We start from the raw sequence: 18419 nt of genomic DNA on the forward strand, positions 1-18419 counted from the left end.
ATATTTTCAACTGACCTTTTCATTATTGAAGCTAATTACATGTTTATTACCCCCAAAAGAGAAGAAGATAATTACATGTTTATAAATATGCCTCACTTTTTTAAATTAGGATTTTATTAGGATCTTCTGTTTGGTTTTTTCTATACTTGTTTATGTTTGTTTTTCAATCCTAATTGTGTATTGGAAATTTTTATTAAAAATGAAATGAATAAATCATGAATATATAGATTAGATACTTCAATATTTTCAACTGACCTTTCCATTATTGAAGCTAATTACATGTTTAGTACCCCCCCCTCCCCCCCAAAAAAAAAAAAAAAAGAGAATTATATGTTTATAAACATGCCTCACTTTTTAAATTAAGATTTTCTGTTTATTTTTTTTCTATATTTATTTATGTTTGTTTTTCAATCCTAATTGTGTATTGTTAATTCAATAGATTATATATATATCCATTTTATTAATAATTTTTTTTTAAACATAATTAAATTCAAATAAAATAAACGTAATTAAATATTTTCTATGTTAAAAAAAGCAAATACAAAAATAGGAGAAAAATAAACAGAAGACCCAGAGCCGACGTTCTTGATGGTAATGCTAAAAGGACCTGCAACACAAAGTGAAGCCCGTTTAAGACTTAACTAGGCCGTCTCAAACACAACAATCCGGCCCATATATATTGGAAATTATGTGTTATGGGTCGGAACCCGATCTCCAACTCTAATTCTGAAGAACGAATGTAGAAGCAGCTGTCTGATACACCAAAACCCAGCGAGGACCGGTGGCTAAACCTCGCGTTCCAACTTGCCCGAGCTCACCGGAACGGCGACACCTTGGTGATCCGATTGGAAGCTGAAGCTTTTTAATTTTATTATTATTATTATTTTTTCCCTAAAGTGAAAGCCTTTTTTAGCTCGAAACTTAATCACTGTTAAGTTTTCATTTTTCGACATACGAAGCCAGACCATGTTTCGTAGCAGATTGATGCCGTTTTTTCTGCGGAACGCCAACTCCAAAGCTCTGTCCAACTTCACCGGAACGGCGTCATCTAGGATTTTGAAGGAAGAAACCTCAAGAGTTTTCTTCTCGGGCATGGCTACCAAATCCTTCCATCGCTTCCAAAATTTCTACCCCAAGGTTCTCTTTCCTTTTTATTCATTTTCCATTTTTAAGGAAAAAAAAAAAAAATATATATATATATATATATATATATATATATATATATATATATATATATATATATATATATATATATGGGTTCAAATTTCCTTCTTTTCGATTGTCATTGTAGGATCACATACCTTGAATAATAAATGTGCATTTCAAATTCTGAACTTGGGAAAATTTGGAATCTGCCTAAATTGAATTGGGTCATGAATATTTTATGATTTGGTGTTTTTTTGTGTGATAAAAATGTGATTTTTAAGCTGCCAGATTAATGTTTTTGAATGAAAGCAGACCATTTGGTAAATTTGTTTTGTATTTTTAGTAGATTAGAAACGAATGGACTCTGTTTTTAATCACTTCTGTAGTTCTTTTTTGGTGGCTAACATTTTCCATGCGAATCGAAGTTTCCATGATGGATGTGTTTAGAAAAGTTTAAAGGAAATAAAGGAATTGCCTCAGAAATTAATGCACATGGAATCCATATGTAAATTTGACTACTAAAGGAAATCCTTATGGTGTTTTCAGGGTCATTTGTTGCCATCTCTAAGGAATATGTCCACTGTGGCATCTGTTGGTGTGGAAAGCAAGGAAGGATTAAAGGTACTAGTAAATGGAGGACGTCGAGCTCAGAAAATGGTTGGGATCTGGCTTTTTGGCTCTGCTGCATGGGTGTTCAGTATGGTGGTACTTGGTGGTATCACGCGACTAACAAGGTCTGGTCTTTCCATGACCGATTGGAAATTTTCTGGTGGTCTCCCTCCTCTATCAGATGAAGAGTGGTTGCTCGAGTTTGAGAAGTATAAGCAGTCCCCTGAGTATAAGCGGTTAGTGAAAACAATATCATGCGTATTAGTAACATTAAAACTGGTTTGCATTGCTAAGCTTTCTTTACTATACATTGCTGCAGTGTACTGATATTTCTTTTCTTTAGCATTAACGGTGTTACTTGGTTTTTGATGCAGTGTACTGATATTTCTTTTCTTTAGCATTAATGGTGTTGCTTGGTTTTTGATGCAGTGTAAACCGAGGGATGAGTATTGAAGATTTCAAATTTATATATTGGATGGAATATGCACATCGTATGTGGGGAAGGGCATTGGGTATCATGTTTGCTTTGCCATTTTCGTATTTTCTTCGTAAGGGATATATTACCTTAGGGCTTGGACTGAGACTCTCTGGCCTTTTTGCCCTTGGTGCTGGTCAGGGTCTAATTGGCTGGTGGATGGTTAAAAGTGGTTTGGAGGTTAGAATAGATACACATTATTTTGTATATGTTTAATTTGAAATTATTTAACCTTGTGGATGTTTAATAATATCCCTTTCCGATAGGAACCTGCATCTGAGTATTCTCAGCCTAGAGTAAGCCCTTACCGTCTTGCTGCTCATCTTACTTCAGCCTTTGTTATATACAGCGGCCTTTTCTGGACTGGTCTTTCTGTTGTTATGCCTGAACCACCTGCTGAATCAGTAGCATGGGTTAAGGGAGCAGCAAAAGTAAAGAGACTTGCTATTCCTGTAAGCATACTAGTTGGCATTACTGCTGTCTCAGGAGCATTTGTTGCTGGAAATGATGCTGTATGTAACTACATCTATTCTTGTCTTGCTACGTCCCTTTCATGAAGGAGGCCATGTGTTCTACAGAGTTACTAATAACAGATTGTGATTATGTTATAACTGCAGGGGCATGCCTACAACACTTTTCCAAAGATGGGTGATACGTGGATACCTGAGGATGTTTTGGAGATGAAGCCACTTATTCGCAACTTCTTTGAGAATACGTCAACTGTGCAGGTGAATTGTTTCTCTGAGCAAAATTTTTTATATACTCACAATTTGATAATTCAAGATGTTTGCTCCAAGTGATATAAATCTGTGCTAATGTGCTATACAAGAACTGGGGAAAAAGAACAACATAATTGAAGAAATTTGATGGAGAATGTTGATCGAGGGCAATGATGTTGTAAATGATAATTTTTCTGTTATGTTTTCTCATCAGTTGTATCTTTGATATTCTTTGGAAGATAAATTAGGATCTTCTACTAGTAAGATAAGTCTTAAATTTCGGACCCGTGAAGCCCTGAGCCATGATTCTCTCACCACCATAATACCCAACTGCTTATGAGTTTTGTATTTGAAATTACAGAATTGGTACATCTTTCTCATGTTTCTTAAAGATGGAAGGTAAATGTCACTTGTCAGTATACTCTAAATTAATTCTTTTCCTGGTAACAGCTTGACCATCGAATCCTAGCAACAGCAACGCTAATTGCAATTGGCTCTTTATGGTGGTCCACGAGGAAGTTGGATATACACCCTGCAATTCGATCCTTGATTGGAAGCACTGTTGGCATGGCTGCTCTTCAGGTGTCTGTTTCCACAACTATCTTTGTGTTGGTTTAAATTTGTTATCAGGACCAATTATTTTATCAAGAATGCTTCATGAAAACGGAGTTCTTTTGGTGGATTAAATTCGTTAACTACTGTAACTGTTGCAGGTTACATTGGGCATATCTACCCTTTTGTCCTATGTTCCTGTTTCACTGGGGACTGCACATCAAGCTGGAGCTTTGACTCTTGTGACACTGATGATCCTTCTCAATCACACTTTGCGGAGACCATCAACGGCCCTTCTCAAATCTCTCCCTCAAGTTGCAAAAACAATCTAGAAAAAGAACTTTAGGATGCTATTTTGGACTAAGCATTTTTACAATTTTCCAACAATTAGTGGCTGCACTATTTTTCAGCCTGTTGTAATTGAGTTGGCCTAAGCATTCTTCATTCTTGAATTTAATAGAATCTATGATTTCAAATTTTGTCTTTTTGAGGTGTAAATAGTATTGGTTTCTGATGTATTATTTGAATGTTGTCCAAATAAGGACAAAGGAGGAGCTTTGTCTACTAATTAAGCCAAAAAGGAGGAGCTTTGTCTTTTTTGGCTGCTGAATAGAGCTAAGCTTTCTTTGAAAAGGACGGCTTTGTAAAATTGGCAGGACTTTCTCTTTTTACCGAATTTTTTATGGACCAAATCAGTGCACGCGTGTCCTCTTTGGAAAATTCGAGAGCCACGTAGAATGTATAAAAAACTGTCTCGTGAGATTCAAAATCAAACATGTCACCAAGAGTACTTCCTTTTTCAAAATAATAATGCTGTTAAATTTATTAAAATATTTATTAAATTTATTATTTAAATGATGATACAAATAAGGTAATATTCACTTAATTTATTTTTTTATTTAAAAATTTATTCATCTATACTTAAGTTATATAAATATATAAAGTAATAACATTTTAACATATATTATTTGATAAATAAAATTATAAATATTTTAGTATTTATAGTATTACTATTTTTAAAAATGATATATGTTATCAACTATGAATATTACTAATGGGATAGTAGTGGGATCTATGCTTATGTGTCAGTTATTAACTAACTGGTTCATGCTAATAGGAGGCCTACAGTGACTGCAATATGAGAGTTGCTTCAATGATGGGGTTTAGTTTCTTGGCTTCATTGACGCTTTTGCTCATAAGCTTTCAGCTATTGATGGTATCCAGTCTGGTGCTGTTCTTTGCAGGCTTCGTGCTGGGTGGAGCCATGTGTCACGTCCCGTGCAAAAGGAGTAAAACCCTTGAGGTTTAACCGGAAGACTCCACACTCTCCATGAAGGATCAAGAGAAGCCCGGAATATTCTAGAAGATTCAAGAACAACCTAGACTTATGTAGATTGGAATCTCTCTAGAATACTCCATGTAAATATCTTGTACATAACCCTAGAATAATCTAGAACCATAACTAGATAGGTGACATGTGTACATATCTAGAACTTTCCTACATGCCAAGCCCTCTATATAAAGGGGTTGGTCTCTCATTTGTAACATATCCAAGCATATCCAAGCACACCAAGTATTCTAGCAATACAAGTATTCTCCACATTCTCTCAAACTCTCCTACTTCCTACTCTCTCACTCTTAGCTTCCGCATTTTCATAGCTTATGAGCAAGGCTTACTTAGCAAGGGAGGTGCTAAGTGCCGCACGGGAGTGTTGGAAAAGCTAGGCCCGTGACAGTTGGTATCAGAGCCAATTGCTGCTCAAGCATATCGTTGGTGTAACGTGGAAGTAGGCAAGATGGCTAGCTCGGATGTTACCATCAATGTGGAGGGAGCTACCGAAGTGCGAGGTCGTGAAGAGCAACGCAACCCCAATGCGGGGAAGCAGAGGCATAAGTCCAAGTCCAAGGATGTGATGATGGGCGTAGAGTTGCGCTTGGAGGAGCATGCATCCCGAGTACAAGAACGGTTTGAGGCGCTGGAGGGTCGCCTAGATGGGCTAGAGTCGGAGGACATTGCCATCAATCAAGCCGTGAGGGGGTTACTCAATGGGCTAGACGATGCCTTGAGGAGGGAGCTCCGCGCGACACGCGACCAATGCATGGGGGAGGTAGCAGACCTTCGTGCAATGTTGGAGAGAGAATTGGATGCCATTCGCAACCAAATGGAGGATATGCGGGGTGATTGGGCTCTTTGCAAGAAGGCGGTGGCGTCGGGGACGACCACCATACGCGAGGGGCCACGTATCGATGTGCCAAAGCCCAAGTCCTACTCCGGGGCAAGGAATGCGAGGGAGCTCGAGAATTTCCTTTGGGGCTTGGAGCAATACTTTGAAGCAATGGGCATTGCGGACGATGCTTCAAAGATAAGGACTGCCACTCTCTACCTTAGCGACACAGCAATGTTATGGTGGAGAAGGAGGCATAGCGACATTGAGCGAGGTACGTGCACTTTCCATACTTTTGATGACTTTAAAAAGGATATCAAAAGGCAATTCTATCCGGAGAATGCCGAAGATGAGGCAAGGAGTCGCCTTCGACGACTCAAGCAAGTAGGCCATATCCGGGAATACATCAAGGAGTTCACCAACTTGGTGTTGGAGATCCCGGACCTATCGGATAAAGACTCCCTTTTCTACTTCATGGATGGACTACAACCTTGGGCCAAGACGGAGTTGAAAAGGCGTGGAGTACAAGATTTGGCTAGTGCCATTGCGTATGCCGAAGGCTTTATCGACTACTCCAACCAAAGAGACTCTCCAAAGCCAAAGGAATGGAAGGACAACCATGGAAAAGGTGGGGGAGAACCTAGTAGGTCCAAAGAGGATGAAAGGGAAGAGAATGCACACAAGCCAAAAGGCTCGAAATGGAAGCCACCTAGGGAAGGTAAGGATGCTTCCAAACCTAAAAACTCTTGTTTCTTATGTGATGGACCGCATTGGGTTAGGGATTGTCCGAAGAGGAAGGCTTTGAATGCCATGACCACCCAATACGAGGAGAAGCAAGAGGAAGGAACTAGTATAGGTTCCTTACAATTGCTGAATGCTATCAAGGCTGCTCCTAAGGAGACCAAGAAGAGTGGCCTAATGTTCGTGGAGGCGAAACTCAATGGAGTGCCCACCAAGGCGTTGGTGGACACGGGTGCCTCACATAACTTCCTATCGGTGGAGGAGGCACAAAGGCTTGGGATTAAGGCAACACAAGGAAGGGGCTTTGTCAAGGCGGTGAATTCGGACGCGAAGCCGCTCCAAGGAGTTGCTCGAGGTGTGAAAACCACCATTGGCGATTGGGAAGGCCAATTGAACCTAACGGTTGTGTCCATGGATGACTACAAGGTTGTCCTTGGCATGGACTTCTTCAACCAAGTAAAGGCTTTCCCACTCCCATTTGCTAACAAGTTATGCATCATGGATGGGGGAACGACATGCATGGTGCCTACGGAACAAGCTAGCCAGCAGGAGACCAAGGTTTTGTCGGCACTGCAAGTTGAGAGGGAGGAGCAAATCAACTTGGTTGCTGCCCAAAAGCCTAGTGAGGATGTCCCAAGCCATGCCAAGACACCTCCTAAGGTACAAGATGTACCAAAGGAGTTGCACCAAGGGAGCTTGCGTGCATTGGCTTCAAGTTGTGGAGACAACAAGAGGAAGCTTGTGGAGGCTAAGGGCGGGGCCTTAGCCAAACCATCACCTCAACAAAACGAGGTGCATGACGGGAAGGCACGACGCTATGTAGAGTCACTTCCCATTGTAAGGAAAGGGGGCACGGAGGCCCTAGCGGAAGGTAAGTCAAGAAGGGCACCCATGGACATAGCGACTTCACCCGACAAGAATGTGGAAGCCACACTTGCGGATCGAGTCGGTCAACATAGAGGCATGCCCAACTACACCAAATACTTGGTGAAGGAGAAGGACCTGCTGAATGGTGAAGTAAGTGGGGAGCACGAAGATACACAACGGCAACTCAAAGATCACATTCGGCGGGCAAGGAAGAAGGCGCGACGAGGGCGTCGCGAGTTTAGGTGGGGGAGAGTGTCACGTCCCGTGCAAAAGGAGTAAAACCCTTGAGGTTTAACCGGAAGACTCCACACTCTCCATGAAGGATCAAGAGAAGCCCGGAATATTCTAGAAGATTCAAGAACAACCTAGACTTATGTAGATTGGAATCTCTCTAGAATACTCCATGTAAATATCTTGTACATAACCCTAGAATAATCTAGAACCATAACTAGATAGGTGACATGTGTACATATCTAGAACTTTCCTACATGCCAAGCCCTCTATATAAAGGGGTTGGTCTCTCATTTGTAACATATCCAAGCATATCCAAGCACACCAAGTATTCTAGCAATACAAGTATTCTCCACATTCTCTCAAACTCTCCTACTTCCTACTCTCTCACTCTTAGCTTCCGCATTTTCATAGCTTATGAGCAAGGCTTACTTAGCAAGGGAGGTGCTAAGTGCCGCACGGGAGTGTTGGAAAAGCTAGGCCCGTGACACATGGCTGGCTTCACTTTGGATGCTGTCATGGCGGTCACGGGTTTGTATGCCTTAAGGTGGCTTTTTGAGCAAGTCAGAATAAGTAGGAGAGTGAAGGAAGAAACTTGGGAAGATTGAAGTTTGCATGCAGTGTTTGAGTGGTCTGAATGTATATTGTGCATTATGGTGTATACTAGTTTTTTTTTTCTTTTTTTTAAATAAAGAAAAAATTCTTAATAATTTCTCTTTTCGTCCTCATGCATCAAATTCATGATTTTTCAAATATAAATATAAATAGTTTATCTGAATTTAATTCATTTGATTATATAACTTTTTAAATATAAATATAAATAGCTTACTAATTGAGTTCAACTCATTATTTATATATGATATTAACTTTTTTAAAAATTAAAAAATCATAAAACAATTTATTAAAAAAATAAATAAATTTTTTAAAAAATAATAAATAAATAAAAAGTTCCACAAAATAAAACAAGGGACTAGTTTTCTTTCTTTTGACGTATTATTTCTTTTGACCATACGAAATTACACTTAGACTTGTATGGCTTTGATTTTTATTTATTTATTTATTTATCAATATTTTGTATATTTAGACCATACTAGTTTGTGAATACATGCATAATGAATGAAAATAACATCTCTATATGATATTGTTCTTCTTACAATTCCTTGCCAGGCTAGCCTGGTAAAAGTTATTATTTTCCAAGGCAAAAATCCAATTCCCATTCCTCCACCTTTAATGTAAGAGGATTAAAAATTAATAACGAAGAATTACAAAATAATCTAGTTAAATATATAGATGGTAAGAAGCAATCATTTGTTGGTTTTCGGATAAGATCCAACATTTAGATTAGATATTTAAAAATAAAAGAAAAAAGATTGGATTAGAGATGATTCTATATTTTGAATATATATATATATATATAAATGTATATGAATTTTGATATTTTATTTAGTTAATACAATAGATAATTTTTTTTTAAAAAGAAAATAATAAATTATTTTATATGTAAAGAATTTACCTTTTTTTGAAAATTAAAGAACTTGCTCTTACTTTGCAAAATTAACTACAAATTTAAAGAAAACTAACTTCAAATTATTAAAAAAAAAAAAGCCCCAAATTAATAATCGTATCAAATTTTAAAATGAATCTTTTATTATTATTATTATTATTTATTAAAAATATATATCATCGTTAAATGAAAATTTAAAAACAAAGAAAAAGAATAATGAGAATAATAATAAAAAGAAAGGAATAAGAATAATAATAAATATCTGGATAAAAATCATCGAAGAAACAGAAGAATAGAGAAAGAAAAGAAAATGCTTTCAAGTTTTAACGCGCTTATTTTCGGAAAAGATAAAAATTTAAAAAAAAAGTTTTAACGCGCTTGGTGGGGTCTCTCTCTGGAACAAGTGACCCAACAACTGCTTTGTTTGCGAAACTGTGTTGTGGTTTCCTTCATTTTTTTCTCCTTTTCTGATCCTTCAAAGCAAACCAAGCCAAAGAGATCAACAAACAGATTGAGAGCCTTCCTTTTATATCTTCCAACAACCTTTTCTTTTTATATGTAAGTCTCTGAATGTTTCCTCTTTTCCTTCTTTCTGATTCTGTTCGCTATTTTTGTTTCTTTTTTTCCATTTTCTTTGAATTTTTTTTTTTGGGGGGTCATTTTAGGATTTTTATTTTATTTTATGGGAATTCTTTGATGACCCTTTAGAAATTGGCAATCAAAAACCACATGTTTTTAACTCAGATCCCTGACCAAGCCCAACTATTATTTTGCAAGATGCCAAATGAGAGTGGGTTTGCGGGGATGTTTCAACGTTGCTTCAGTTTCACTACTATATTCTTGAATATGTTAGGATAAAACTGGGTTTTTTCTTCTGAGGCATAGTCAAACATGCAAAATTATGTATTTTTTTACTTAAAGATTTCATTTTTATGTCCAAAGATTGGAAATTTTTTTTGGCTTTCACTTTTAGTTTTCCTTTTCTTCATGGTGTATAGTTTTGAAATTGGATTTGGGCTGGAATTGAGATTAGAATCATTATATAATGTCCTGGATCATATTAGTCTTAGCTTTGGAACCGTTTTATGCAACTCGAGTTCAAGAAGACGAGTTGATAGTAGGAACTATTTTATTATTCCTTAACGGTTCATAATTTAGTTAATGTGTTTTAAAAATAAACGTAGCCTCAAAGTTTTAACGCCTTAATTACTTGTTAAATGAGTGTTTCAATGGGTTAAGCCTTTTAGTTTGAAGTATGCCAAACCGGGGCGTTGTTTTTTTTTTTTTTTGGGTTAATTGTCTTCTTGTGTCAGATTTCCTGGACATGATAGGGACTTGATTTTTCCAATGCGAAGAAATCTATGGGTAACGACATATTAACCACGGTTAACGACATATTAACCACATATTGCACTGATACCTTTTACTGGGTGTCAGAGTAGTATTGTGCTTTCACTAGGAGAATATGGATTATAAGTCAATGGTGGGAATCCAATCTCAACTTGAAGTAAGTTTGCTCCTTATCTTCTTTTTTGATCAAGGAACTTTATTTTTGTTTGGGTTTTAGGCATTTTGTTTTTTCCTAGTTGCCTTTCCAAACACAGTTTCCAAATTAATTAATAGAAACTCATATTAGCCAATTGTTGCCCCAGTTTGGTCTTAGGAGTGATGGTTCTGAATAAAATCATGTTTATTGTTACAGATGAGTTCAGTAGACAAGAGATCTATGAATGAGTTTGACGATGAGAATCTTTTTAGTCCAGAAACTGATGCTCAGAAGGCAACGTCTACTCAACCAACTGATCAAAGGTCATTTCCTGGAACGTTGCAGGCTAATGGTGATAAAATGTTGATAACTCTTGTTTATAAGAGTATAAAGACTGTAGTTTTCTCGAATAAACTCAACTTGCTTATGCCCTTTGGGCCTCTAGCGATTCTTGTCCTTAAATTGACTGGCAATCGTGTAAGTTCTAGCTCTTTCCTTGTACTATCATAGATAGATAGCTGTTTAAATATACTTATTAGTTTGCTATTTTGAATTATAGGGGTGGGTATTTTTTCTGAGTCTGTTGGGCATAACACCTCTGGCTGAGCGTTTAGGTTATGCCACAGAGTAAGTGCTTCTTCTTCTTTTTCTTCTTTTTCTTCTTCTTCTTCTTCTTCTGTTTTTTTGTTTTTCCTTTTTCTTAATTATGTTTTTAATAATATTAGTCTATAATTAGGTAGTTGACTTGTTTGTTGTTCTCATAGGCAGCTGGCGTTTTACACTGGCGCAACTGGTAATGTTTGAATAATAGCTTCACACATTCTTTCCAGGCATATTTAGTGTCATAATATTTTTTTATGTTCTAAAATGGTCAGCAAACCTTTTTCCTTCTAAGATCACTTTTTGACCCATCAAACTGGAATTTGCAGTTGGGGGTCTTTTAAATGCAACTTTTGGAAATGCAACAGAACTGATTATCTCAATTTATGCACTGAAACATGGAATGACACGGGTTGTTCAGCAGTCGTTATTAGGTTCCATTCTGTCAAATATGTTGCTGGTGCTTGGATGTGCATTCTTCAGTGGTGGACTTGTCTGTCATAAGGAACAGGTGTTTAACAAGGTAAAATGGTATGCGTTTACTTCTTTGTTTGGCATATTGATTGTTTCTTTTCCTCACTCCCCTCTAATATTTCAAACACAATCTGAATATTATTAATGTTTATTTTTTTCATATCCAATTTTAAAGAAAGATTTTCATAGAGTGGGAGATATCAATAGAATCTTTCATCCTAAAGCTGATTCATGTTGGTTTGCAGGCCACTGCTGTTGTGAATTCAGGATTGCTATTAATGGCAGTCATGGGCTTACTCTTTCCAGCTGTTCTGCACTACACACATACTGAGGTGCATTTCGGAAAGTCAGAGTTGGCACTCTCAAGATTCAGCAGTTGTGTCATGCTTCTGGCATATGGTGCATACCTTTATTTCCAGTTAAAGGGTCAGAATAATATGTATGAGCCCATTGTGGAGGTTGGTTATGTTTCTGTTGCCAAGAGTTCTATATTTTTATTGGTTGGTCTGGGTGTGCCATTTTTTATTTTATTTTATTTTTAATCAGTGTAGTTAGGATTTCATAGTTTTGTTTTTGCTTTTGTATTTTTCGCTATTAACCTGTTGATTTATGGTATGAACTCAGGAAGGAAATCAGAATGGAGAGATGACAGATGATGATGAATCTCCAGAGATCTCTAAATGGGAATCGATAATTTGGCTTTCAATCATGACTGCTTGGATCTCTATCCTATCCGAATATTTAGTCAACACTATAGAGGTATTATCTTATTCCTGATTTCTTCTACTTGGTTAATTCAGTGATACCTTGAAGTCTTTATAAAAAAATAGGATTAGCTGGTTGTTATAAATTTTGTCCTCAGTTCCTTCCTAATATTGATTTCTTTTAAGCAAATATAAGATGTGTTTAATCTTATTTCATTCTGACTCATGTTCGGAACATTATGGCTTTTGAGCATGGAATAGGAGCACATGTGTGTCAGGCTTAGCTAGTCAGATGGTCCTATCCTTATTAACACAGATCCTATTTATAAACTAGAAAAGAGGAAGTGAGTTGGGATTTTTGATAATCTGTTCAATTGGTCAAACACCAACCATGTTGCGTCTTTTTCTTGCCACATATTTTTATAGTTTATGCTGCTCTTTTTCTTTGTTTTCTGTAAACTTGAGCAATGGGGTTGCTCCTCAGGGTTGTTCTCGATATTGCAACCGATTATTTGTAGAGTTTAAATAGAAGGAATTTCTTTGAAATTATAATTGGATGGAAATGATTGCCAATCTTTGAGTTCTTTTTGTCATGCTGCCACGCTAACCTTTCTTCTGGATGGTTGGTTTTAGGGAGCATCTGTTGCATGGAAAATTCCTGTTGCATTTATCAGTGTGATTTTGCTTCCCATTGTGGGTAATGCTGCAGAGCATGCAAGTGCTGTCATGTTTGCCATGAAGGACAAGCTTGTAAGTCGAAAGCTTTATGGCTTTTTTTCATAAAATTCTTATCCTATGAATTGTACAAGAGTAAAAGTTTCTCTGCAGGACATTTCCTTGGGAGTGGCAATAGGATCGTCAACACAGATATCTATGTTCGGGGTAGGTTCTCATCTATTTGGTTTCTCTCAGTATATATTCTACCGATGATTATTTAGCAATATTTTCAATTTATAGCCTTATCTTTAAACTGCATTGGTGAGTTGGCCCAAGTATTGTGGCAGAAAGGATGTCTAGATTTCTCACTCTTTATGAATGCAACTTTATGTTTATAGATGATTTAGCATTTGCTTATTACTCAAAGGTAAAAGAACTCCATACTTTTTAGAGGGTAATTTCAATTGAATAAACAGTGAGCGTTGAGGGATCTTGAGTTGATTTTGACGCCTGTAGTTATAATTTTGTATTGAAAGTTGTTATCTCCCAATTTAAAAGGTATTAGAATTTACTATTTATGAGTCACATGCCTGGGAGGACCAGCCTAGGTGCAAGTTTATTATGCTTTTTCCTTTTGCTTTCTGTTGCATGCTTGAATGGCTCATGTATTAATAGATTAATTCATATATTTATCCATTAAATATTGAAGATTACGTTTTGGCATGATTGACCTCTAAATTAAAATATATTTGCTGTGATTACGGCAGATTCCTTTTACTGTAGTTATTGGGTGGATTATGGGGCGCCAGATGGATTTGAACTTTCAACTTTTTGAGACAGCAACACTTTTTATAACGGTCTTAGTTGTGGCCTTCTTGCTGCAGGTATGAGTCAGAATCTGAAATAAAGGAGCAACCAAAAAAAAAAAAAAAAATTGGTGGAATATATTGTTGTTTTAGTATTTCTACTGTTTGTATGTCAAATTTGAAAAAAATTGGCAGCAATTGAAAACTTTTGCATTGGTTTTATGTCAAAGTTTGAAAATTTTGGCAGCAACTGGAAACTTTTGCACTGTTTGTATGTCAAAAGTTTGAAAATGTCCATTATTTTGGTACATTAAATTCCTTTTTGACCTTTATTTTATTTATTTAATAATATTATTATTATTTTTTTCTATTAATTTTGGAATAGTATTTTTTGTGTTCGTCATGGTATCATCACATTTCTTTTGCAGGAAGGAACTTCTAATTACTTTAAAGGATTAATGCTTATTCTTTGCTATCTGATTGTCGCTGCCAGTTTTTTTGTACATGTTGATCCTTCTACAGTAGGTTAGTATTAATTAACGGAAAACCTTTTCACATTCTTGTTAGAAACCATGTATAAATTTTCTGAAGTTTTGAATGTTTCGTTTATTTTATTTTATTTTTACATAAATTCGTTCCTTACATGTTCTCGCAGATGATCACAGTTGAACACGTAATCCGCGAAGATGTTAATAGATGAGGTTGAATATCGGTATAGATGATATAATGAAGATGACCAAATGTAGAAATGGAATGAATTAAGGTCTTCCAAGTAGATGCATAGTCACTGAAACTCTCTTTGGTTCATCATTCTGTTGTATATATTTCGGTTTTTCAACCATAGTCCCATTTTTTTTTTCCAGCTTCTGCTTGTGCTTGTTCAGTGGACTTCATTGTCCATAAGTATCTTGCTGAGCTCGTTTACTTGTATGCTAAATTTTCGGTTTAAACATTTTTTTTTTTTTTTTTTTTGGGGAACTTGGTTGACACACATGCAGTGTAATTAATTGGTTATATGCTCTAGACTACCATGGTATACATGTATCATTGTTTATTTGATTATCATATATTAATGTTAATATAATTTAAGTGAACATTTGAAAAGATAAATTTTGTTAAATATAAAATAATTAAATATATTAATATAATATAAAAGTAAACAAATTGATATTATTAAATATAAATCAATTAAATAATAATATAGAAACTCTTGATCTTAGGTATGGTAGGAACAAAAATATTAACCCAAAAAAAAAAAAAAAAAAAAAAGGGGGAACAGAAACTTCAAATACACTATATATTTGATGCGACAGAAATAATTTTAAACCAATTAGTATCCTACCACATGGTATATATAGTATTCAATAACCAAATAAGTAAAAATGCGAGAGAAACAGAAAAGATCACACTGCCTGTTTTTAAAAACAGAAGTTTCATTATTGACTGTTGCTCTGTAATCTCCAATATACAGACCAAGTACTTGTTCATCCCTAGTTTGGTATGGAGAAACAGAATTTAATTTGCCAATTTAATTCTCAGTTATAACAGCTTTTAATTAATGTCCATATATATATATATATATATATATATGAACTTTGCTGGTTTATTTTTTTTTTTCCTATATAAAGTATTGAATTTTTAATGCAGTGGATAAGAACAATGATACAAAATAGTAATGCATACGTTATATCATCCCGATATTTTCTCATATACCATTTTCAGTTTCTTTTATCTTCATATTAATATGTATCATATTCTGTATTCCAAAAGCACCATTTCTAAGCTCGGAATATATATTTCTTATAAAACATGGTTTTGGTAGACGTAATAAACATTATCATCTTCATCATTATACATGCTTTACGTATAGATGCTGCATCCAACCTTCTAAACGAAGTGTGCAGCAAAACACCAACTCCGAATTTTTGTCTATCAACTATCGGTGCAGAACCCGGGGCCGCCACGGCGGATCTCAAGGGGCTCGATGACATTGCTCTTCATTTGTCCTTGAGAACCGCGGCGCAGAACAATGCTTTGGTGCAGACATTGCGTCAGAATACGACGGAGCCGGTGTTGAGCGGCAACCTTGCACATTGCAGTGTCAACTACGGCGGTGCAATCTACGCGCTGCAGCAATCCATCGTAAACTTGGAAAAGGGTAACTTCAAGGCCGTCGGCGAGCTTGCCGGAATATGTGCGGAGAATGTAAAAGATTGTGAGCGTGTTCTAAATGGAGGACCTAGCCATCCCTTGAAAAATGAGAACCAGAAACTCATTCAGCTTGCTGGGATTTGTGATGTCATTATTGGCATGCTTGTTTGAATAAAAGTGAAATGGGAGATTTTTAAGTTCTTGAGTTTGTTTGCTTATGTCAAAATATATAGAACATATTAGTAGGAAAGCAGTAGTTTTTGTTTGTTTATTTATTTATTTAGTTTTTTTCCTATGCCAATAATATATATATATATATATATATATATTTATTTATATATATATTTTTTTTGGGATAAATATGTGCCAACAATATAATATGATGTAAAAGAATTAGCAATTAACCTCACATATAGATGGGTGATCCATGTACCTATACATTTAAACAAAGATATTTTACAAACTATTGTTAATTCTTTCTTTTCCATCCAACCGTCACTACAAGAAAACAAGTATTGGCCATACACTCCTATCATTGTATCATTTTCACTATAATAATTTAAATATATCTTGTTAAAAGAAAAATACATTTACAATTAGTAAAGTTATTTTTCAAAAAAATGTGAAACTTTTACGAACCATATATTTAAACCAGATATTTTACAAACCACTGTTAATTCCTTTCCATCCAACGTCACTACAATAATTCATTCGCCGTACACTTTTATCATTGTATCATTTTCACTATAATAATTCAAATATATCTTGTTAAAATGAAAATATATTTACAATTAGTTAAATCATTTTTCAAAAAAAATATAACCTTTTTTTTTTAAAAATTAATAATGTATTCTTTTACTGATAAATTAATATGTTATTAATTCATTGATAATCAAATAAACCATTTAACTTAATAAGTTTTTATAGTTCCATGGGTATTTATTTATAGAGATTTTATTGTGTATATATATAAAATAAGTAAGATTATATCCAACAAATCTATCCAATTTTTTAAAATTCAACAAAAACTCTATTACATCTTGCTAGTTTTACATCTTACAATAAAGTAAACATTGATACTTGAAAATAGGTTTAAAGAAATTGATTTTCCTATATACATTTGAAAATCTAAATCAATAATGTTCGGTTCTTTGTAAGAGTCCAAAGATTTGAAAACTTACTCTCTAGATCAACTATTTGGCTCTCTCGAAGCACATGAAAAAAGAATAAGCAAGTTTTCTAACCAATCTATGGAGCAAGCATTCAAATCTAATTGCAATATCACAGAAAAGAATTATGCAACCTCAACAAACAACTCTACAAGAAGAGGAGGTTTCTTTAGAAGAGGACGTACGTGGAAGTCAAGGTGAAGGTAGAGCAAGAAGAAACAATTATGACTAAAGAAACTTCCTAGGTAATTCTAAATCTTATTGTATTATTTGCAAAAAACTTGGACATGAGTCAAAAGATTGTAGTTTTAAATGCACAAAATGCAAAATTTCTAATCATTCACAAAGAGATTCTTGGTATAAATACATACAAGAAAAGAATGAAATTAATTACTCTGAAATGGTTGAAGAAAGTCAAGTATTTCATTCATACATATCTGTTGAACAAGAATCAAAACATACATGATATTTGGATAGTGAATGCAATAGTCATATGAGAGGTGATCCACAACTTTTTGTAAAGATGTATGAAATTTTTTTATCCGAAGTAAAACTTAGAGATGTAAAGTCACATGAAGTGAAAGGAAAATGAGTAATAGTAGTAAACTCTAAAGGAGGTAACTTTAAACTCATTCATAATGTGTTTTATATTCCTGGCTTAACATCAAGTCTTTTAAGTGTTGGCCAGTTACGTTGAAAGAATTATTCTATAAATTATGATAGAAATGAAAGATAATTATTGATGAAAATAAAATCATAGTGGCAAAAATAAAAATGAATCAAAATAATGTTTTTCCTCTTATTATGCCACATGATGAAAACCTAGTTTTTCAAAGTCAAAAACTGAATGAGTTATACTTATGGCATTTACGATATAAGCATTTAAATTATAAAAGCCTAAAATTATTAAAAGACAAAAATATGGTTTTAGGCTTACCTCCTATTGTCCACATAAATAAAGTCTGTGAGGGTTGCATATATGGAAAAATGCATATATTGTCATTTTTCAAAAATACCTAGAGAGCAAAAGACCATTAGATTTGGTACATTATGATATTTTTGAACCAACTCGAACTCCATCTTTGAATGGAAGAAGATATTTCCTTCTATTTGTTAATTATTATACTCGAATGATGTGGGTATATTTTCTTAAAAAATAACTCAGAAGCTTTTAAGAAAGTCAGAAGCTTTTTTGATCTTCCAACAATTTAAGGCGCTCATAGAAAAGCAAGTCAGAAAGCCACTGAAGTCACTCTGGATAGACCGTAGTGGAGAGTTCATTTCTAAACCATTCATAGAGTACCACAAGAAAAATAAAGTTCAAAGATAGCTCACTATTCGACACACCTGCAACAAAATGGTG

General features: G+C 35.0%; 3 protein-coding genes across 4 annotated transcripts; all 3 read left to right on the forward strand.

The window, feature by feature from the left end:
• The first annotated feature begins 700 nt into the window (after positions 1-700).
• On the forward strand, positions 701-3984 carry LOC107417200 (cytochrome c oxidase assembly protein COX15). The gene is made up of 7 exons (XM_016025799.4): positions 701-1137; positions 1693-1991; positions 2185-2410; positions 2497-2742; positions 2848-2958; positions 3400-3531; positions 3663-3984. Exons 1-7 carry the CDS (start codon positions 967-969, stop codon positions 3831-3833), a joined length of 1356 nt encoding a protein of 451 aa, XP_015881285.2. The 5' UTR covers positions 701-966; the 3' UTR covers positions 3834-3984.
• A 5423-nt stretch (positions 3985-9407) lies between these two features.
• Positions 9408-14830, forward strand: LOC107417544 (vacuolar cation/proton exchanger 5). Of its 2 annotated transcripts, XM_016026155.4 has the most exons (13): positions 9408-9567; positions 10323-10516; positions 10712-10972; positions 11055-11122; positions 11260-11288; positions 11425-11618; positions 11815-12027; positions 12194-12328; positions 12907-13023; positions 13102-13155; positions 13698-13814; positions 14165-14261; positions 14392-14830. In XM_016026155.4, exons 2-13 carry the CDS (start codon positions 10475-10477, stop codon positions 14403-14405), a joined length of 1341 nt encoding a protein of 446 aa, XP_015881641.2. In that variant the 5' UTR covers positions 9408-9567; positions 10323-10474; the 3' UTR covers positions 14406-14830. The 2 variants fall into 2 exon arrangements, with proteins under 2 accessions (XP_015881641.2, XP_015881646.2); XM_016026160.4 differs by lacking the exon at positions 10323-10516 and having other exon boundaries at positions 9410-9567.
• A 715-nt stretch (positions 14831-15545) lies between these two features.
• LOC107417126 (pectinesterase inhibitor-like) lies at positions 15546-16058 on the forward strand. Its single transcript, XM_016025698.3, has one exon. It carries the CDS (start codon positions 15546-15548, stop codon positions 16056-16058), a length of 513 nt encoding a protein of 170 aa, XP_015881184.1.
• Positions 16059-18419: the final 2361 nt, after the last annotated feature.

Source organism: Ziziphus jujuba, chromosome 1 (assembly GCF_031755915.1).
Source record: "Ziziphus jujuba cultivar Dongzao chromosome 1, ASM3175591v1".
NCBI lineage: Eukaryota > Viridiplantae > Streptophyta > Magnoliopsida > Rosales > Rhamnaceae > Ziziphus > Ziziphus jujuba.